General features: G+C 34.7%; 1 protein-coding gene across 13 annotated transcripts in view; it reads right to left on the reverse strand.

Annotated features, from left to right (window-relative positions):
* Positions 1-2,074: 2,074 nt before the first annotated feature.
* FAM126B (family with sequence similarity 126 member B) overlaps positions 2,075-23,215 on the reverse strand; it is an 83,393-nt gene continuing 62,252 nt past the window's right edge. For 11 of the 13 annotated variants that reach the window (XM_027590780.2, XM_027590775.2, XM_027590779.2 and 8 more), the window contains 5 exons: positions 21,758-21,874; positions 18,223-18,310; positions 15,029-15,188; positions 14,143-14,310; positions 2,075-9,829 (listed from right to left, as the gene is read on the reverse strand). In XM_027590780.2, the coding sequence (XP_027446581.1) occupies positions 9,231-9,829; positions 14,143-14,310; positions 15,029-15,188; positions 18,223-18,310; positions 21,758-21,874 (1,132 nt within the window). In that variant the 3' untranslated portion in view covers positions 2,075-9,230. The remainder of the gene's footprint in view (positions 9,830-14,142; positions 14,311-15,028; positions 15,189-18,222; positions 18,311-21,757; positions 21,875-23,215) is intronic. The other 2 variants (XM_027590784.2, XM_027590785.2) reach the window with 2 other exon arrangements.

Below are 23,215 nucleotides of genomic sequence, written 5' to 3' on the forward strand. Positions count from 1 at the left end.
GACCCAGGGCCAGATTTAGACCTTTAGAAACCCTAAACACAGACGACTGTATTTGTACCCTCTCCTGTGTTGTTCAAAACAATATTAAATCATAAGTCAGTCCAACAAAATTCTGATTTCCTCCCAAGCTACCTGGCAACATTTTTTGCAGGGGAGGGATGGGGGTAAGGGTCAGTAAAATATTTTTAACTTTTCTGAGAGCTTTCTCTGCTTTACTATACTCTAAACCAGGTTTTCTCAACTTAGGTTCCTCATATAAACCACAGAAAGACTATGTTTTTTCTCTTGAGAATGGTACACAATTAAGGATAGTACACAATTGGAACCATACATGGAGATAATTTATAATTGTGCATTCCTAGGTTATTAGGGCTTATCTTTCATGGGTTTAATTTGCCTATTAGTAATCTAGCTGTACTGAGATCCAATCTCCCCTTCCTTCCCATCCCCTATACTTGGCCTTGTGGGGATAGGACACGTTTACCAGTAGTTGAGAATAATCAATACTGTATGAAACAGCATCTTATGATAGTTGAGTGCACAAGTGCATGAGCCTGAGTGTTTGGTTCAATCCTAGCTGTACCACTTACAGTAAGACAGTTAAGATAATAGCTCTGTGACCTTAGACAGATGAACCTTCCTTTTCTTATAAAAGGAGAATAATGGTACTTATCGGAGACTACTGTATTATTGAACTATTGCATAAAGTGGTTAGAATGGTGCTTGGGATGTCCTAGAACCCAGTAAATGTTATTGTTTAATTCAGATAAAGACGACTCTCTGGACCATAAATTGTGACCTTGACCACAGTTGTATATGTTAGCAGGACAGTGTCTCTACTATCTTAATATTTACTATTTTATTACAATACCTTAAAGTGGATTTTCCCTTTGTATTTGCCCTCTATTTTCTAAGGTTTTCAAAATGAACAAATATTACATTTTTAATAAAAGGAAAAAATGGAAACTTCAAAAAATTCAAACTGGTGAATCTCATCCTAACTAATGCACATCCAGAGTCAAGGCAAAAACAAATTAAGCCAGGCTTCATGAGTTGCCTTAAGCCATTCTCTTCTGGAACTGCTAATCTTTATCAGCAATTTTGGATCAAGACATAATAAAAAGATATTTTAAAAAATGCATGACTCTGAGAAACAAACTGAGGGTTCTAGGGGAGGGGGGTGGGGGGGATGGGTTAGCCTGGTGATGGGTATTAAAGAGGACACATATTGAATGGAGCACTGGGTGTTATACGCAAACAATGAATCATGGAACACTACATCAAAAACTAATGATGTAAGGTATGGTGATTAACAACATAATAAAATTTTTAAAAAATGCATTTTATATTGCTTGGATCTGAAATAAAAGGGAGAATAAAGCCTTGGTCCATAAAAAGGAATAATAGCTATGGGGGCGGGGGAAGGCCTGAGACTTTTCTAGAAAGTACATGTAAAGAAAAGAAAAGAGGGCCTGGGGCTACGGTCTTCATTCAACCCATATTCTAAGAGAAGACTAAAGTATATCTTTAGAAAACACAATGTGGGAAAGACCAAAAAGTTTACTGACTAGAGAACTAACTACTGGTAAGAGTACAGGGAAACAGGCACTTTCATCCATTGCTGAAGAGAGTGTAAATGACAGTAGTAATGCTGGCTCCTCTTTATAAGGACCTTAGGAGAGAAAATTTTCTAACATTTCAGTTTTAGAAACAGTTGTGCTTCACCTGAGAAACTGATTTGTTTTATATTAAGGATTCTGAAGGTCATGTAATTAATCTCTTTACATTTGGCTGTTTTAAAGTTCAGAGATAAATTTGTATCTCAACAGTAACATACAGAAACGTATGGCACATATTTTATGTATTAATTTCACTTCTGCCTTCATGTTATTTATTATTTTATGGTAGTATGTGTAATTTTATATACAGCTTTAATTAGTTCTATGATTGCCTTAATAGGGTTCCTGTAAATAAAAAGTTCAGACATACATAAGTAAAATGGCATGCTTTGAAAAAAAAATACAACGAAGGGCTGTATAAAATTTAGGTAAGATATAAAATTAACTGAAGGGAATCCAGTCAAAAGCCAAATAAAGCTGTATTTTTATACTGTACAAAAGAAAATTTACATTCTTAATGTAACTAGATACATCTAGGGGAAAATTACACAACTCTCAAGAAACACAATATTTAACATCTTAGATATGTTTCTGCATTGCAGACTGATAATGAATTTTATACATCTTTATTTACAATAAATTAAAATAGTTTTTCATCTCTGGCAGATATTTACAAGGTCAACAGTGACTATGTTTCACATTTCAACAATCAACAGCATTAACCAATTCAGTAAGACAGTTAAGATAATGGCTTACATGCACCAATAAATATGATCTTAAATGTGCGTTTTTTTCTTCAGCTCTGAAAAAATGAAAGTTTTCACTAGTCCTAAGTTGAAGGGACGTCAGTCAATAGGAATATTTTCTTCATGCCTATCCTATTTAAATTTTCACCAGCACGATTCTCTGAATACTTGGGAAATTTATACCAAGCTGCAGGTTGATGCTGGTCTAAAAAAAAAGAGCTGATCTATACATTCCATATCCTTTTATGAAGCAAACATGTGAAAGTGGGCTATCTCCTGTTTACCTGTAACAGAGATCAGACTACATAATGCTATAACAAAAACCGTCAGAAATTGTAACTAAGAAGAGCCAAATTATTAATGAGAAAAATAATGGGAAAATAATCTTTGCACCAAAAAAAAAGATTTCTCTTAACCAGTTACAATGAATATAAAAGTCAGCATAAGTTTTAGAATGAGAATCAAAAAGATTCACTGTAAAGTAGCTGAACTTATTACAAATATTTATTTATTCATTTTTTAATAGATTTTAAGTAATCTCTACACCCAACATGGGGTTCGAACTTACAACATACAAGAGTCGCATGCTCTAAGGACCGAGCCAGCCAGGCACCCCACAAATATTTTTAAACAACACATGGAACATTGAGCTTATCTCTCAATTCAGTCTGGATGATAAAACTTAAAAAAAAAAAAAAAATCCAAAACCTACATTAGTTAATTGTTAGCCAATCTTCTCTTTCCAAGATAGCTGATCAATATATTCATTACCTTTTAACTACCACCTGATATGAAAAAAAATACACAAAACCTGTTTGCAACATTAGTTAATATACATTTTGTGTTTTTCCCAAAGAAATCGTTAAAGTAAATCCATTAGATTTTATTGGTCTATACATTTAAAAAATGAGTATTTTAGCTGTTTTCTGCAAAGAAAAAAATACCCAGAGTAATCATGTACATAAATTATATTAAAACATACCATTTTAGCCAATATCATACTTACTGGAAATAATTGCCATTACTTAAGAGGTGCATTTCCATAACACCCCCCTCAATTTTATTTTTTAAAAATCCATGATATCATACAATATACCAATTTTAGGAGTTTCCCCTCTTTTTTATTCAATACTGAGAAGTAGAATCCTTAATTTGAGTTAAGGAGACATGAAAATGTGCCATTAAGGAATAATATTTGGCCTTCTTAACTGGTACTTTTGTTGGAGGTGTAAAATGTTGACATAAGAAAACCTCAAATGGAATCCTGTAGGAACTGTATACCTATGTTGCAGATCAAAGAATCTTATAGTATTTATTTCCCCCAGGGCTAGAAAGCAATTCTTTATGGTAAAGGGACCTCATTCCTTCACAGTTAGGAACTTTAAAAATTCTATTTGGTTGAGACATTTTCTTTGGTAAATTTTATAATCAACAAAGTTGTAAAGAATTTCCTCTGATACAATTAACACTGACCTGTTGACACTCAAATACAGCAAACCAGTTTGATATCAATTCTGTAGTTGCAGATGGATTGTCCAATTCATTTCTCTTTCAAAATAAAAATTTCCTTATTGAACCTACCTCCAGATACACAATTATAAAAAAAAAGACTCATATATACTGTAAGCTACACTTAATTCTATCTTTTTGTAAAATCTTTAATAGCATAATAGCAGACATATGAATGTGCCTTAAATTGTAAACATTTTCTCAAGATCCAAAGTAAAACATAGAACCTACATTTCTGTACTATGCTGCCAGTTATTTCACATCATTCCCAGCTTTCTGCTAACTTCTGTTTGCTCTTGTGTATATTTCTCATGTGACTAGTGGTTAAGAAATACTGAAGCGATTGAAGTTTCCAAAAGTCTGTAGTTGTGTGGACAGGTTTAGAAGCAATGTGCCTACACGGGTAGGGGAAGGTTGGGTGATGAGGACTCCTCTAATTCTAATGGCAGGATCACCATACAGATTTCTGGCACTGCCAAAAATCTAATATAGTTTAAGTGCACATTGGTTGACATTATGAATATTACTATCCTATGTATATTCAGTGCCAATATGATATACCCATTAGGTACACACACAATGCAGGTAATACTAAAATCTATGCCTTATAGTATCAACATGACCACCCTGGAAATGGAAAATTGTACCAGTCTGGGGACTCATGACTTTATTAGCACTGTTAACAATTTTACACTGCATTCCATCTTATAACCTGGCAAATATTCTAATTTTTGAGAGTTTATCAATTTCTAGTAGGTTTTCAAATAACTTGTTTCTAGAAAGCACTTTAAAAAAATTAAAGTATTACAAATAAGTGTCTCAACCAACTTAGTGGTTTGAAACATGACAATAATCATTCAATTTCAAAGATAAAAAGTTTCATATTCAGACTTTAATACAGCCATAGTATAGAAAAGTTGCTCTAAAATTCTTAGATTTTCTGACCACTGGTATGACCTATTAAACATTTTTAACCTGAAAAACAAATACATAACTGAAATACTGATTAAAACAAAAACTTACTTTGTAATCCAATATCAGAAATGGAGAGCTCCTCCTTGCCAGTGTTTATATAAACAGTATACTACCCCCTAACAACAGATACTAATTTTTTAAATTTACAAATGAACATGCAGAGAATTAAATAAGACAACTGATTGTCAACTAAAGTACTCAAAAATGGACCCATAGAAACCTCACAAAGTGAGGTAGCAGAAACACCCCACTTCATTAAAATACTCACAAAAATAGTGCAAAAAAAAATTCTGAAAGAAATATTCTCAGTATTCCAGTGTCTAATAAATAGTTACAATTAATTTAAAGCTACTAAGTGGAATTTGAGAATATACATTGGAAATATTGAGCTTATATAGCTGAGACTACCGCATTTAAGACATTTTATATGGTATATACACTTTAAATGACATAATGGTCACCATTCCATTATGGAATCAAAGCTTTACTCTATAAACTGTTATCAACCACATAAGGAAATATTGCTTGTTATCTATCTATTCTAAAGCACAAGTAAGGTTCAATTTTTTTCAACATTAGAAATCAATGGAATAAAATTTATTTAATCTTTACTTTGCAAATACTCCATTGTGCAACACAATTAACTTGCTACCTAGGTGACTGTGAAAGCTGGCGGATTCAGTTACTTTAAAATAGCTAGAAACACTGATCAAAGCCATTTCTTTGGGTTTATTTTTGCATTTAAATAAATCCCCAGAAATATAATCAACTACAAAATGGCAGCATACAACTGTTATGTGGCAGAAAATAGTAAGGCATAAATTAGAATAAGAAAAATGTATCTATCCTTACATCTGTGGTATAGATACCTACATTTCCAACACTTCCCCATCTATGTTTATTACTCTACATTTTTTCTGGATTAAGTACTTTTTTTAATGTGCTGTATTCACCAACTACTAGACCAGAACTGTAAAGAAACTGCAGAAATGGAGAGTGTTACGTACCACATTTACCATAGTATGAGTACAGGGAGGCAGTGGGGTGTTAATATGCATTTGACGGGAGACAGGAGTTATATTCTGGCTCTGCTTCTTAGTTATGTGACTTTGATCATGTCACAACCTTTTGAGCCTCAGTTTCCTGAGGATAGATATTTGGGGAGGGGGCACTGCGTGACTAGCTAGATTATTTATAGGGTCTTGTCTAGCACAAAAATTCTGACTCTATAATAAACAGGCACAGAAGAGTAACTGGGAGAATAAGAGTGGTGGCAGAGGTCAGGATTTTAAATTATACACTTCTCCCTCCAGCTTCTCAAAATATTTTTATATTTAAAAATCTTACTGCTAAGTTAGCTTTTCACACTCTACATTTTAGGTTGATTTCTAGTAACATAATTTAAAATTAATATAATAGAGAAGAGTTACCAAACGCTTCAGATATTTCTTTGTATTTCTTAATCCAACCTGGCATAGATGGCATCAATCCAATTGATTTATTATAGAAAACAAATATTTTCTCTGTAATGAGCTTTTCCAGAGGGAAAGACCTTTTCTTATGAAAGGTAATAAGTATAAAACAACAGGTTGTTAAAGAATAAAGTATGAATATTGCTGGTATATATTTGTAACAGCTGTTGTATATCTGAAAACTATTTTGAATTAAATGACAATAATGCAAATAAATATTAAAAAATCTCTTAGAAAATTTGACTTATGATTTATTAAGCTAAATTTTAATTATATCTTGCACAGGAAATCTGTTCTAAGACCCTGAATGCACAGTTTGAGCTAAATGAAATGTTTCTTCATTAAGGCCAAAACACATAACTTAAAAGAACAAAATGTTACAGGGTTATGAAACATTAATGGGTATGTATACATACAGAATATGTATGTATATACACACAGATAAATGAAATCCTCTAACTTCCAAAACCAACTTTTCAAGATTTTTAACAAAAGGGAGATTTATTATATTTATTACAGCTTTTGCTGTAATTTGGTATTATTTGGGGTTTTTTTTGGGTTTTGTGTGTGCTTTAACTAAGTCATGCTAGATTTAAATGCCAATAAACACACAACCTGTTGAATTCAAAACAACCTGCCAGCCTCCTAAATGAACCAGGCATTTCTGCCATAAAGTGAATGACCTCCAGCCATGGCCAAGATTTTATCCCTTGGTAAGAACAATGCTCTTTTCTTTTCCTACCTGAAACTTTGCTTTCCTTGGTATGTTATAGATCTCTAGACCTCATTTATTTTGGCTGCTTTCAAACTCATTTATCTGACATCCCTTAAATTAAAAGGGACATCTAACATATGTCTTTGTGATATATACATATACACACCACACACGCACACCCAATACATTTCTATTTATAAACTTTTACTTTTATCCCAGACTTTGGCAATGTTCTAGTAGTAGTACTAGTTGTACCAGTTCAGGTTCTAGTTTTCCATTTTCTATGAGCTGAGAAGTGTTACAGACCACCAAATTCAAACAAGCATCTCATTGTTCTTATAAAGATTCTAAAGAAAATCCCCTCCAAAACAAAACAAACCCTCTTACAATAAAATAAGAGGAGGAGTGGGGAGGTTTTCAGATGTGGAAAAAAACAAGAGGCATTTTTCTGGTTACTTTATTTATCAAAATCTATTGTGATTTTAATTGATAGAGATAATATTTTAAACTTTGTTAATTAGAATACTTGCTTTCTATAAATTCAGTATATTTTTCTTTCACAATAAAATAAAAATGTCTAAATGTACAAAGTACTAATATCTCTGATGTATTTTGTGGAAGGATAACGCATAGCAGTTCAAGTCACAATACACTGATTTCCAAAAACTAATATATTTTCTTTTTTTTCAATCAAGCATTAGAGCCTGAGACCCAAAAGAACTTATACTGAAATCTTACCCAACCAAATCAGAACTAAAAAAATTTTTTTTACTAATAATGCGTTTTTGTAGCCTCTTAGCAGTTACCAAATGCTACTCACATACATTCAACATCTAGCTTACTGGCATGATTTCAGAGTTTTATAAAAATGAGAAACTTTTGCAGATATATGATTAGAAGGTACACAAATTGCATTACATTAAACACAAAGGCAGTGTGGTCCTTGTAGGAGAAATCAAGTCAGTACCCCCTGGTAGAAATGTTCTATAAAAATGTGTCATGTTGAAGCATCAGTGTTTTCAGCCAATTATCTGTCCCTGATGTATTTCCTTGGAGTATATGATCTATCAGGACTTCAGGTTTCTTAATCCAAAATATCTGACTGAATTTAGGTACATCTAGAAAGCAGCTGAAAGGGTTTCTCCAATAGTCTAACATCACAGAAACTGGGTTGAGAAATCCCTCTCTTTACCTGAAGACGTACTTGTTCTACTTCAGTCATCATCAGCTCACAAAGGAAAAGAAAAAAACCTATCAAAACTTCCCCTCACACACACAGTCCCACACAAGCTAAACAAAAACCGCCCCCTCCCCCCCCCACAAAACCCCAGCACCAAAGTGTCGATCATTCCTGGGAAATAGAACATGCCCCTTGGATTCTCTGATTTGTTAGTTGTTTAAACTTTAAGGACAGAAATGACCTATGTCCTTGTGGGGAGGAGGGAAGACATGTTAATAATGACTGTAGAGCCATTGAGAAAGTGCATTATCAATTACACAAACAACTCTGAGCCCTGCCCTCCAAAGGAGGGGGCCACAACTTGATTTAAATGCCTCAGTAACTGAACATTTGTGTCCTTGAAATAAAGGAGATGGGGGGGAAAAGAACCACCCTATTTTAATGGAAAAGTGCAGCAGTCTACCACCTTCCCCCATGCTTCTCAAGAAAATGATTGCACAGACTCAGAGAAGTCCAAAGTCATAGCAGAATCTCTGAGGCACTCCTGGTTAAAAGAGAAAAAAATATGATCCAGTAATCTCCATAGTTTTATAGATTATGAGAACAAACCCGTTTTTTTTTTTTTTAAAAAAACAAAAGCCAAAGAATCATTTCATAGGGATCATATACACCATTTCCTCTAACATATCCCCAGTCTCACAGTGTTGAAATGGGACCGATCAGCCTACGACGGATTGCACATCACCCAAGGAGAAAGGAAGGCATGGAAAATGCATACATTTTATACTGCTTCACAAACACATTTACAAGGAATAAGGTGAAGAGAAGATATAGGAAGGAGGAAAAAGAAAACCTTATTGCTGTTTCCATACAAAATACAGTATGAAGATACCTAAACTAAATCAAATCTGATTACGATGACCAATATTTTCACAATGTGGGATGAAGTGTCTTCTTATACAATGAAATGTTCAGTTTAAAGGGTAAGCAGAAAGATGAGAGAGGATGTCAGAACTACACCTGGGATATTAGCTGCATATTGAAACTTGGGGATCGAGACTGCTTGGTTAAGGGAGCTCCTGGGCTGAGGAGCTCTTTACCTTCTCCAGCTTGACCTAGCCGGTCTTCCTGTAGACTGATAGTTGAGTATCGATTAACATTGTTAGCTGCTAAATTAGTAACTCCCTCAGTGCCAACCCCAATGCTGGTACTTGCTTGACTGCCATTTACATAGTCAAATGATTTGCTTGAGGAAGCACTGGCTGTCCGGATTAGACTTATACTATTGGTTTTTGGCACCACCTGGCCAGCAGGCAGGCTCAGGTGTTTCTTCATCGGTGTCAGCTCAATTGAATCTACACTAAGATCAGTTGGTTGCTGTACATACTGCCTGCGAATGACTGAATCTCGAGGGCTCTCACTGGATTTGATGACAGAGGCTGTTTCTTTATCCTTAGCTGAACGCCCAGTTGCTACTTTCCTTAAGCTTCCCCTCTGAGAAGAGGAGGATGGTTTGGTCCCAATTGGCTGACTGCTGAGGGAAGCCCCTGATGAAAATCCTTCATCTGCATCATTTAGGTTTACCGACTCTTCTCCATTTACACCCTCAGCACCTAAAAAACAAATCAGACAGACTCAGCAATAGCTAAATTAAAAAAGAAGGAACTGTGAATAAAAACTCAACTGACCTTATCTCTTGGGTAATGTTTGCTGCAGTTTGGCAATGGCCCTGTTGTCAACGCTTCCCCTAAGTAATTTAGGGGAAGAAAGCTTAATCTACACAGAATTCTAATATGTTATTCACTGTGTTCGTTCAGCTTTCATTAGTCCAGCTTCTGTAAGACTATCCACAAACAAACTTAGTATCTCAATATTTAGGCCTATAAAACAACTTTAGGTAAAATACATTTCATTACAAATCTTTATAATATACCCTTGTCTATTTGAGGTGATCATATCTGTTTAAAAAAAAAAATCAAAAATTTTTCCTCATATCTTCCTTAGCCCACCATAAAACAGACTGTACAAAAGAGACTCCCTTCTGATTGCAGTCACCCAGAATAATGCCAAATTCATTATCCCTACAAGCCAAACCCTTTTTAAGGGCAGTACAATTTTACATTAACTCAACAGCTAAGTGCTTCTACATGGCTTTAAAACGTTTAACGTGGAATTACTTTATTTTCTTACTCAAAAAACTGTACATTGTTTCCAGTAATTTCATACTTATATTTTGTCTTATGGGGATATCTACTCACTGGTTTCCGTATTTTCTTGACCAATTAATGTGAAGAAAACATTTGATTATCAGAAAGTAACTAGTAGGGATAATTAAGAAGGATTTTTACTCTCTATATTATGTAGCTGTAATAATTTAGATTTTTCATCTTGAGATGTATTATTGTCATAATCACAAAATACTACGATGTCCCATTATGTTTTCTGCAGAAACTGCAGTTAATGAGATAATCCTTATCTTGGGATTTTTGTTAGATGGGGAAAAGCTTATCTAATATATTCAATTTGAGTTTTCCAGAAAGCCTAATTCTCTTACTGAAAGTATGATCAACTCTCTCGGAAAGTAATATATTTGCTTCTTTTGAAACGAAAGTTTCAAATGAAAGTTTGCTACATTATTATGGATGTTTGCCAGACTGCATGAAAGTTTAATCTGAATCTACATACAGATATCAACATTACAGTTAAGGTAAAATATTAGGAAAGAATTTCTAAACAAATATTACTTTGAGATACAGGTTATCTAAGTAAAATATACATAAAATATTTAAACACAATCTTTATTTGACATAGTACTTGGAAAAATAAAAAATATTTTCTTAGATATATTTTCTCATATGGATTAGTTATTTCCTTGCTTCAAAAGAAGAATGAAATAGGCTATCTTTAAAGCAAAATGCATGTTATTACATCTAGCAGTTTAATAATCTTCAACCATCATGCAAAGCCATATGAAAATGCAGCTGACACCACTTCTCTCAACCCCTTCTTCAAAATAGTATATAATGTAACTCAAAATGAAACTTTAAATTATATTCATATGGTATCATCTTAGCAATTTACAGTTACTATAAAGAACTCCGAAATGCCCAAGAAAAGATATTTACTGGTCCACAATTGGTATCAGTAATATAAAACTGGAGTGAATAGAAATGTATCATCAGATATAGATCTATATATACTGAGGAAAGGAGACTGAGAGACTTAGTGCTAGTGTCTAAATCTTGCCTCATGCAGGTCTGATGCCCAAGCAATATGGCCATAAAAGAGATGATAACATAAAAGCCACCATGCAAGAGAATCTACTGATATTTTATATACTAAGAAATGTTGTTTCAATACAGTGGGACACTGACTATACTTTAAATACAGGCGATGTCCTCAGGTTAGCAATAATTTTAAATCCAACTTTAAAAGTCACAAACAAGACGTTACTTGACCATCAGGGTAAGGGTAGGTGATGCGCTTATATTCTCCCTTCAATTTCAACATAAAACAAATATAATTTTAACTGTAAACTGATTTAAAACCATCATACTAGAAAATTCTTTTAATAGGCCACATATTAATGTCAATACAAAAGCTCCAGCTGACTTCAGATTTACTAAAACTTTTCACAGGTTTTAGTAATTTCCTTCCTTCTATTTAAAAATCCTTAAGGAATCAACTTTTTTCCTTTCTAATTTTCTCCCTGGGTGATACTACTTCTCATGATCTATAGGGAAGATAACCAAAAAGGATCTTTAATGAACTTACTTTGATTCTTTATAAAGACTTATTTATTTGAGAGAGAGAGAGTGCAAGTGGAGGGAGAGGCAGAAGGAGAGGGAGACAAGCAGACCCCCCACTAAATGGGGAGCCTGATACAGAGCTTGTGCCCAGGACCTTGAGATCATGACCTGAGCCAAAATCAGGAGTCAGGTGCTCAACCGACTGAGCCACCACACACCCCTTTAATGAACTTTTCTATTCAGTCTGCCTTTCCTTATAAATTTGGCTCCTACTAATACTGATTTAATGATACAATTAATCCAGATTAAAAGTCAAAGTAATTTTTGAGAAATTTCAAACACACTGATGGAACTTATTCCTCTTTCCTTGTGGTGATACCCCACGCTCACAAACTGAAATTTTTACCAGTGATAAGAGATATTAAAATGTGATATTTTACTATTAAATTAGATATTTTATTTATTTTTTTAAGGATTTTATTTTTAAGTGATCTCTACACCCAATGTGGGGCTTGAACTCACAACCCCGAGATCAAGAGTTGCATGCTCTACCAACTGAGACAGCCAGGCACCCCTTAATAGGATATTTTAAAAGAACTACTATTTTGGTTCCTTTTTCAAAGTGTATGACTTCTAATGAACTGGAAGAAATGTTTCAACCTAATCCCACACTCTAGAATTTTATCAAGTCTTAATTATCATAACACAGTACTACATTTAGCACAAATAATCCAACATTCTAACAATGGTGGTAGATATATCAAGTGGCTCGTTTAGTCATCAGGAATGTTGAGAAACAGGCTGTTATTCAATTTAGGCCAACTCTGGGTGTGACATCTATTCACATACTTATGTTTTATGCCTTTTAACTATCTCAGGGATAACATAAAGAGATAGACAATGAAAAGCGAAGGCTACATCATTCACAGGATCTCTGTAAAACAGCACCAACTCCTTTGGGTCCCTAGATCATGCACATGCAACATTGATAAATGAAGTTAAGGTCAATGTGAACAAATGGGCAGAAGGTAGATTTAGATTCTTACTGAGCATGCTCAAATTTCTAATGCACCAAAGAGCAAGAGACTTCCTTAAGGTGTAAGGTAACTGCTTCATACATGTTTGGTCTTAAGTAAAAATATATAATCTATTTTAAAACTATTTGCTGTATTTTATTAATTAGTTTAAAGGTTCCACAGTAACAATACATTAAAAAATGAAAAACTATTAGGCTACAGTTCCCTCTTTCACAAAGTCAACTCCTATGGACATCACATGTAAAAACAGCAAATAAACAGTTTTCTATTGGAGAGAAGTGTTCTTTTACAGGTGGTGGTGGTGGTGGTGGTGGTGGTGGTGGTGGTGGTGGTGGTGGTGATTTGGGGGGTAAAAAAATTCTCATTTTGAGATACCTACATTGTAGAAACAAGGATCTACTAGGATACCTGAACTCTAATACATTTCAACTCTGAGAGCTACAGAAGACAATGATTATTTACAATAAATGATAAAATGTAGTGTGGACCAGTACAGCATATTTATAGAGGAAAGAGGCTAGTAGTTCACTAGTTAGACCCAAGTAACCCAAGACCCAAATATAACCCACAGATTATAAAAAGTGATAAATACTGGTTTACTCTGTCAAAGAGGTAAGAAATACTTGTTAACTGACCAACCTGGAATTAGAGATAAATCGGCCAGCTCCACTTTAATCATATTTCTCAAAGATAACGTATTTATGCTTTAAAATTTTCTTCACATATTTTTAAGGAATAAATTATTATATAAATGAAATCAATTTATATTGACTAAAAGGCTCATGTCCATTGGGTGCATTTTTCCTTTCCTAATATTAGAATAAACATGCTCAGTAATGAAAAAATCCCAAGCATTTGCAGACCTTTTGGAGAGAGGCCCCTGCCTTGTTAGTAGCCATGCCAAGCTGTTCTTTGATTACACAGAATGCAGACTCTAGGCCAGCACAAATGGTAACTAAAGATTGTACCTGACCTGGTGCTAGGCATATGGGGAGGTGTGCTTTGCAAGGAGGAGCTAATACACCCTGGGATAGTGGAAACACACACTAGAATGAAAAGATGTTCTGCTTGGGGACAGAGAGCCAGGATCCTTCTCCAGCAACTGCCTCACTGACTTCTGCCTCCTCATCTCTGTCCTACCCTCTGTTGTGGCTGCTGCTGAGTTGGGCTCCGGTGAGCCGTGCTCAGGGGTCCTGCGCACCAGCACCTCCCCCTCTTGAACACGTTTGATCCCTAGGTCAGTGGAGCCGTGTTGGATCGGGGAGCCAGGAATACTCGAGTCAGCCTCGTTTGAGAAGTCAAAGCCATCTGGGATTCAACATATAAAATTTTAGTGCTTTTGTGCTGCTCTATTCTTTTCTGAGCATTTTGACCCAGGCAGATAAGAGAATGTATATATGGATATGATAAAAACACAAAGACTATTTATATAGTTACATGTGTGTGCACAGCATCCACACACATAAGGCGGCAGATGAACAATGTGAGGTTTGCAAATGAATAGCACAGGAAAATAGGGATCATTAAAGTGGCAATTAATATATTTCAGGCAAGACAGCTTGACTATTCAAGTACCATATGCCTATGAAATACTGCTGGATTCAGCACCTCCAAAAAAAGGAAAAGCAAAGATAAAAATTGAAAATACAATAATCAACTTTTTTATGGATAGCTTGTATTTCACCATTGGTTTGGTCAGTTATATAATTTTTTCCCACAGTGCTCATACATGCACCTTTTTTCCCATCCTATTCTTATTACTAGTTCAAAAAAAAGACAAAAATTAACTTGATCTTATTTTTTGCTTTAACATTCATACAGCAGTCTAAATAATATCTTTCTACTTTATAAAAAAATATTTTTATCAAAATAAATTCAGGCATTTAAACACATTTCTAGTGCTATATTTAAAAACTAAATAATTTTAATTATATAGAGTACAAAATATCATGTGTTAACCTAGTCTATAGAAACAGTGATAAATTTGCTAGAATCCATGAATGAGCAATAGGAATTTTATACTCACCTTCTCTCCTCCATCTATGACGACGGATTGAAGCTGTTGTAATCGCTGTCCGAGAAATCCTCGGCACTGTTGGAGTGACTTCCACTTTAAGTACTTTCTGGCCTTCTTGTGAAGAATCAGGAGCATCAAATGGTAATGAGTTTTTCATGGCATTGGCAACCTAAAATGATAATATAAAGTCTACACATATTTACACCGAATATATAATTTATGCTTATTTTACACTTCACATTTCCATAATTTTTTGAATATGTATATGAAGTGGTACTATAAAATATGAAAGTACACAATGTGTCAAAAAAGTTTGTACCTCGGGGTGCCTGGGTGGCTCAGTTCGTTAAGCAACTGCCTTCAGCTCAGGTCATGGTCCTGGAGGCCAGGGATTGAGTCCCGCATCGGGCTCCCTGCTCAGCAGGGAGTCTGCTTCTCCCTCTGACCCTCCCCCCTCTCATGCTCATTCTATCTCATTCTCTCTCTCAAATAAATAAATAAAATCTTAAAAAAAAAAAGTTTGTACCTCCACTGTTCTGTTGGTTTTTTTTATGGGTGAGCAGAGGGGGAGGAAGAGAGAGAATATTAAGCAGGCTCCATGCCCAGCGTGTGAGCCTGACACAGGGCTCAATCTTACAACCCTGATGCCCTGAGCCAAAATCAAGAATTGGACGCTTAACCAACTGAGCCACCCAGGCACCCCTGTTCTGTATTCCTTTAGGCAGGCTTCTAAAATGAGAATTTACTTTTAAAATGTGAGTTGCATACCCCACAGATTCCTTAAAGTTGTTCACTTTCAAAGAGAAATGGCATTCCAAAGAAAGAAAAATTGTCTAACATTTGAACCCTGTTAAAGAAAATTTAGAAGTTTCTGATTCTTCAGATGAAAAATAACATGCAAAATTTCATTTCTCATTAAAAAAAAAAAAATTAGCCTTCTTTCCACTCCTTTGTTTTCTTAAGGAGAAATTTTCCCTAAACATGTCTGGCATTTTGTCCCACCACTTTCTGTTCCCTCCACAAAAAGAGGAAAATATCTGGCTGGCGAGTAATTATCAACAACTGGTGCATGTTTCTTAATTGGGTAGTGCTAATCTAGCAAAGATCCTGAGCTGGAGAACTGTCTTTCTCACTTCTTCTCCACTTGGAAAGGACGAGTAAAATGCAGCAACCTGGACAAGTGTGCCAGCTCTGCCAACTCAAACTTCTCCAGGGGGCTGTTCCAACATCTAGACCAAGGGGCGGGGAGGTAAGTCTTTCAATTTAGCTTTTATCAGGAATAAAGATGATGCCTGTTTCTCTACCTGTCAACTGTTCTGTTTATCACCTGGCTCTAGATTTTAATAAAGAAAAGGAGTGTTGTTTGTTGGATCCCTCAAAGACCCTGCACAACAAAAGACTGCTCTAGGCTAGAGATTCTCTTTACCTATATTACCTTGGAAATGCCATCTCTACTTAATTTGTAAAACTGTTAAAAGGAGAAAAGTATGAATTTAAAGAGTCTCACAAATACACAGTATTATTATGATGATGTAATTATTTTATCTTGTTTTCCATTTGTTTTAATATAACCCTTAGAGTAAAATTAGTCATGCTGACATGAGGAGAAAAAATGGAAATTCAAATAGCAAAGAATTACTGTAAATGTTACCTCAATAAATTTATAGTTAGCTTAAAATATAAAATATAATACAAAGAAAATGGCCTTAAAACTTGTACTCTTGGGGCACCTGGGTGGCACAGTCAGTTGAATGCCCGACTCTTGGTTTTAGCTCAGGTTGCAATTTCGGGGTCATGAGATCGAGCCCTACGTTGCACTCTGCACTCAGCACAGAGTCTGCTGAGAATCTATCTCCCTCTCCCTCTGACCCTCCCACTTGTGCTATCTCTTTCTCTCTAAAATAAGTGAATAAATCTTTAAAAAAACTGTAAGCTAATATAATTGCAATTAAAATCTACAATATGAAATACGTATCTGTCAAATAAATCTGATTAAAAAACTGTACTCAAAGTGTTACAAGCAAAAAAACATAAATGTTCTTTTTTTTTTTGACAGAGAAAGAGAGAGATCACAAGTAGGCAGACAGGCAGGCAGAGGGAGAGGGAGAAGCAGGCTCCCTGCTAAGCATGGAGCCCGATGTGGAGCTCGATCCCAGAACCCTGGGATCATGACCTGAGCCAAAGGCAGATGCTCAACCTAATGAGCCACCCAGGCGCCCCAAAAACCAAAAATACTCTTAAAATACCATTATAACACTACAAAAAGCTTAGAAGACATAAAAATTGCAAAGAAAAACCATCCAGTTGAACCACCTAGATAACCATTACCATTTGTACGTTGCTTCAGTCTTGTCCAGATTAAAAAATAGTTGTATACTGCTTGACCACTTAACATAAGCCAGCATTTTCCTTTAGTATAAATTTTTGAATATATAATTTCATCAAGTAAACATAAACTTAATCATTCTCTGCTGTGAAACACCTTTTGTTTTGATTCCTCTACAATTAGAAATAACACCAATGTTGTGCTTATAATACATTAAAAAAATTCAAAATAATTTTCTGGGATGTGTTGCTACACATGGATGGTGGGTAAAGAAAACAAACACACATTACTGAACTGCTTCTGCAAAAGGATGTTCAGAGTTGTGTTATACTGCTACTAGTAATGGAAAGATTTTTTAGAAATACATTTATTTTTTAGAAATATATTTATTTTGTGGAAGAGTATGAAATCTTTTTATATAGAATAAAATATTAATTGGCTTTCTTGTCATGCCTGTTGAGAATCTTTTTCTCAGTTTGTGCAATACATATTAATTTTGTTTTAAAAAAACTGGAGGTTTAGAATTTAGATACTCATATGGTCAAAAAAAGGAGCCCAACCTTTTTTTAGTGACTTGTCCCATCACTTAAGCTTAGAAAATCCTTCCATCTCTAGAAATCTGAGTAAATGTTTCTAACCTTTTCCTCTTTCTTTAAGGATTTCAAAACATTTAATTATTTATCTGAACTTTATTTTGATATGTGGTAGTAGAGGATCCAAATCAATTTTGTTTTCTCTCCAACAGTTAACCAACTGTTATGGAATAAACCTTTCTTCCTCAATGATTTAGTTTGCCTCATATATTATATACTGAGTATTTTCACTCACTAGTGCCCCTTTCAGGCACAGATATGTTTAATAAAGAATAATAACTTACCAATAGTGGTTGAGAAAAGAGTTCTAGCTGAGCTCTATAAATGATGTCATCAAGGACTTCTTGGCCAAGGTCCCACTGCCCATTATACCTGTGGAGAAGCAGACTGTTAATTATCTCTAGCAAATATTTCTGATCTTTAACAATAACGTTTTTATTGTTCCAAGTCCTACTATTTTGGTTCTAAAACAAGATTTTCACATTTATTTTTGCATCATTCCATTTCTAAACTATCCCACTTTTGGGTAAAAGAACAAAATGAAGAGGGGCACCTGGGTGGCTCTGTCAGTTAAAAGTCTGACTCTTGATCTCAGCTCAGGTCTTGATCTCAGGGTCATGAGTTCAAGCCCCACATTGGGCTCCACACTGAGCGTGGAGCATACTTATGAAGATTCCAAATACTAATGTTTAAAATAGTTTACAGATGTCTCCTCACAAATTAGTTTTTATCATGTGTTGATATTTATAGTAATCTATTTAAATGCATTCATGAAAACTTGAGTTATGAACCATGAAGAGAGACAGTTTTCCAGAAAGAAAGCCTGACCAACTTTCAGACTCCAATTTATTCACTAGTTATATTTTGGCTATTTTAAAAAGTACCAAAAGGACTATGAACAGTTATACACCAACAGATTGGACAACATAGAAGAAGGATAAATTCCTAGAAACATACAACCTACCAGGACTGAATCACGAAGAAACAGAAAATCTGAATAGACCAATTACTGGTAAGGAAATTGAAGCACTAATCAAAAATCTGCCAACAAACAGAAGTCCAGAAGACTAGAAGGCTTCACAGGTGAATTCTACCAAACATTTAAAGAAGAATTAGTATCAATCCTTCTCAAACTATTCCAAACAATAGAAGAGGAGGAAATACTTCCATATTCATTTTACAAGGCCAGCATTATCCTGATACCAAAACCAGACAAGAACACTACAAGAAATAAAATTACAGGCCAATATCCCTGATGAACATAGATGCAAAAATCCTCAACAAAATATTAACAAACCAAATTCAACAATAAAAGGATTATACACCATGATCAAGTGGGATTTATCCTTGGGTTCAAGTATGGTTCAAAATCTGCAATTTAATCAACATGATATACCATATTAACAAAATGAAGGATAAAAAGCATATGATCATCTCAATAGATGCAAAAAAAAGTTTTGACAAAATTCAACATCTTGTTCATGATAAAAACTCAATGAAGTGGGTGTAGAGGGGATATACCTTGACATAATAAAGGCCATATATGACAAGCCCACAGCTAACATCATACTCAATGGTGAAAAGCTGAAAGCTTCTCTAAGATCAGGAATAAGACAGGGATGCTTACTTACTCTCCTACTTTGAAAAATTCAACATAGTACTAGAAATTTTAGCCAGAGCAATTAGGCAAAAAAAAAAGGCATCCAAAATCAGAACAGAAAGAGTAAAACTGTCTCTGTTTGCAGATAACATGATATTTATAGAAAACCCTAACAATGTCACTAAAAAACTGTTAGAACCAATAAATACAGTAAAGTTGCAGGATAGAAAAATCAATATACAAAAATCTGTTGCATTTTTATACACTAAAAATGAATTATCAGAAAGAGAAATTGAGAAAAAATTTCCATTCACAATTGCATTAAAATAATACCTAGGAATAAATTTAAACAAGAAGACGAAAGATCATATACAGTACACCTGAAGTTTTCATAAAGACACTAATGAAAGAAACAGAAAAACACACAAATAAATGGAAAGATACTCTGTACTCATAGATCGGAAGAATATTGTTAAAATGTCCATACTACCCAAAGAATATACAGATTCACTGTAATCCCCATCAAAATTCCAATGGTATTTTTCACAGAAATAGAAATAATCCTAAAATTTGTATGGAACCACATAAGACCCTGAACAGGGAAAATAATCTTGAGGAAAAAGAACACAGCTGGAGGCATCACACTTCCTGATTTCAAACTATATTACAGAGCTATAGTAATCAAAACAGTATAGTACTGGCATATAAAACACACATAGATCAGATGGAACAGAGAAAGCCAAGAAATAAACCCACACATACCTGGTCAATGAATTTACAACAAAGGAGCCAAGATTATACAACCAGGAAAGGAGAGTCTCTTCAATAAATGGTGTTGGGAAAACTGAACAGCTACACACAAAAGAATGAAACTGGACCCCTATCTTGCATCATACACAAAAATCAACCTAACATGGATTAAAAACCTAAATGTGAGACCTGAAACCTTAAAACTCTTAGAAGAAACACAGGGAGTAATTTCTCAGACAGCAGCCTTAGCAACATTTTTTTAGGTATGTCTCCTCAGGCAAGAGAAACAAAAGAAAAAATAAACTACTGGGACTACACCAAAATAAAAAGCTTTTGTATAGCAAAGGAAACCACCAACAAAACGAAAAGGCAATCTACTAATGGGAGATTGCAATGATACATCCAATAATGGGTTAATATCCAAAATATATAAAGAACTTCTATACAACTTAACATAAAAAAATAATCTGATTAAAAAAGTGGGCAGAGGACCTGAATAGACATTTTCCAAAGAACACATACAGATGACCAACAAGTACATGAAAAGGTACTTGACATCATTAATCATCAGGGAAATGCAAAGCAAAAGCACAATGAGATATCATCTCATACCTGTAAGAATGGCTTTTATCAAAAAGACAAGAAATAAGTGTTGCCGAAGATGTGGAGAGAGGAAATCCTGTATACTATTGGTGAAAATGTAAACTGGTACAGACAGTATGGCAAACAGTATGGAGGTCCCTCAAAAAATTAAAAATAAAACTACCATATGATCTAGCAATTCCACTGCTGGTATATATCCAAAGGAAACAAAATCACTAACTCAAAAAGATCTGCACTCCATTCATTGCAACATTATTTACAATAACCAGGACATGGAAACAATCTAAGTATTCACTGACAGATGAATGGGTAAAAAACCCAAATTCACAGATACAGAAAACAGACTGGTGGCTGCCAGAGGTGGGGGGTGGGGGTGGTATAAAGAATGCAAGTGGTGACAAGGTACGAACTTCTAGCTGTAAGATAAATAAGTCTGGGGAGGTATGGTGACTAGAGTTAACCATACTGTATTGTATATTTGAAAGTTGTTAAGACAGTAGATTTTAAAAAGTTTGCATCACATTCATAACTGTATGTAGTGATGGATGTTAACTAAACTCATTGTGGTGATCATTTCACAATATAAAATATATCTAATCATTATGTTGTACACCCAAAATTAACACAATCTTATATGTCAATTATATCTCAATTTCAAAAATTGTCTTTAATCATTATTATACTGCTCTCAAATAACAAGTGTATATTCATTAAAAAAATACAAAAAAATTCATATTAGAAAAAGAAGATAATGGAGCACCATGGAACAAAAGAGTCAGTGTTGTGCACCTGATTAGAAAAAAAGGAAAATATTAAGTTTCCAAACGTTATAAGAATTCACTCAGTTTCACAGTCTATCTACTTACATGGCATAATAAACCCCTGTGAGAAGTTGCACCATGAATTCGGGATCCAATACTATTCGACCACAGAGTTCTTTCCAGTGTTTTTCATGTTGCCGTGGAAACCCACTCACACAAACCCTAGGAAAATACGGCATTTGCCATGTGTGACTTCATGATTCATTAAACATTTTTCCTTTCATAAATTCATTTATTCAGTTATTCATTCCTCATATTTATTAAGTACCTGCTTATGTGCCAGTCACTGTCCCGGGCCTAGGCATACAGTTATGAACAGGCAAAAAGATAACAATAAAATCCATGCCCTCACAAAGCATACACTCTAGAGGACTGTATCAATAAAAGCAGTAACTTTTCTCAAATAGCTATGTCTGTCATCTTCCTCCGTCTTTAGAAAAAAATTGTATAACTTTTACACGTCCCAAATTTTATCGGGATGAATTGGTGGGAGATACAGAAATCTCAAAACAAATAAAAGGACATTTCAAAATACCTGATGTCTATGAGGCCATTTTTTTTTTAAGATTTTATTTTTAAGTAATCTCTATACCCAACATAGGGCTTGAACTCACAACCCCAAGATCAAGAGTTGCACGCTCTACCGACTAAGCCAGCCAGGTGCCACTGTGAGGCCATTTTTAAATTAAAGTGCCACAACAATTCTCTGTCTTCATCTCATTAAGAGATGCTTCTAGAAAAGTTATGTTGAGTAATTATCAAAAGTTATAATGTACCTATATTATTTTAACCAATTAATTTGTTAGAATAATTGTAATGGTAAATGAGTCCAAAAGAAATTTTTCAGTGTTTAGTGCATTATGATATCTGAGAATTTTTTTAAAATCTCAATTTACAGGGGCGCCTGGGTGGCTCAGTCGATTGGACGTCTGCCTTCGGCTTGGGTCATGATCCCGGGGTCCTGGGATCGAGCCCCTCTGTTGGGCTCCTTGATCGGCGGGGAGCCTGCTTCTCCTCCCACTCCCCGGGGCTTGTGCTCTTTCTCTCTGTCTTACAAATAAACAAATAAAATCTTTAAAAAAGTTTAAAATCTCAATTTACATATATATTTTTGTAGCAGAGATATACAACTAAGAGATCAATAAAAGGACTTGTAAGCATAGCAGCATCTGGCTGGCTCAGTCAGGAGACCATGTGACTCCTGATCTTGGGATTGTGAGTTAGAGCCCCATGTTGAATGTGGAATCTACTTAAAAACAACACCAACTTCAAACCAAACCAAACAACCACAAAAAAACCCAAAAGTACAAAATAAGACCTACAACAATGGTTAAATTAAACAGAAAAAAAAGACTTGTAAGTATAATATGGCATTAAGATAAAATTATGTGAGTAAAGTGGTAGGAAAGATCAATTTCAAGGAGAAAAAGGAATAATATAATGTCAGACTATTAAAAGCCTGTTCATCTATTCTTCATATGGATGATGGTTGGTATTTACATT

The sequence above is a fragment of the Zalophus californianus genome, chromosome 3 (assembly GCF_009762305.2).
Source record: "Zalophus californianus isolate mZalCal1 chromosome 3, mZalCal1.pri.v2, whole genome shotgun sequence".
NCBI lineage: Eukaryota > Metazoa > Chordata > Mammalia > Carnivora > Otariidae > Zalophus > Zalophus californianus.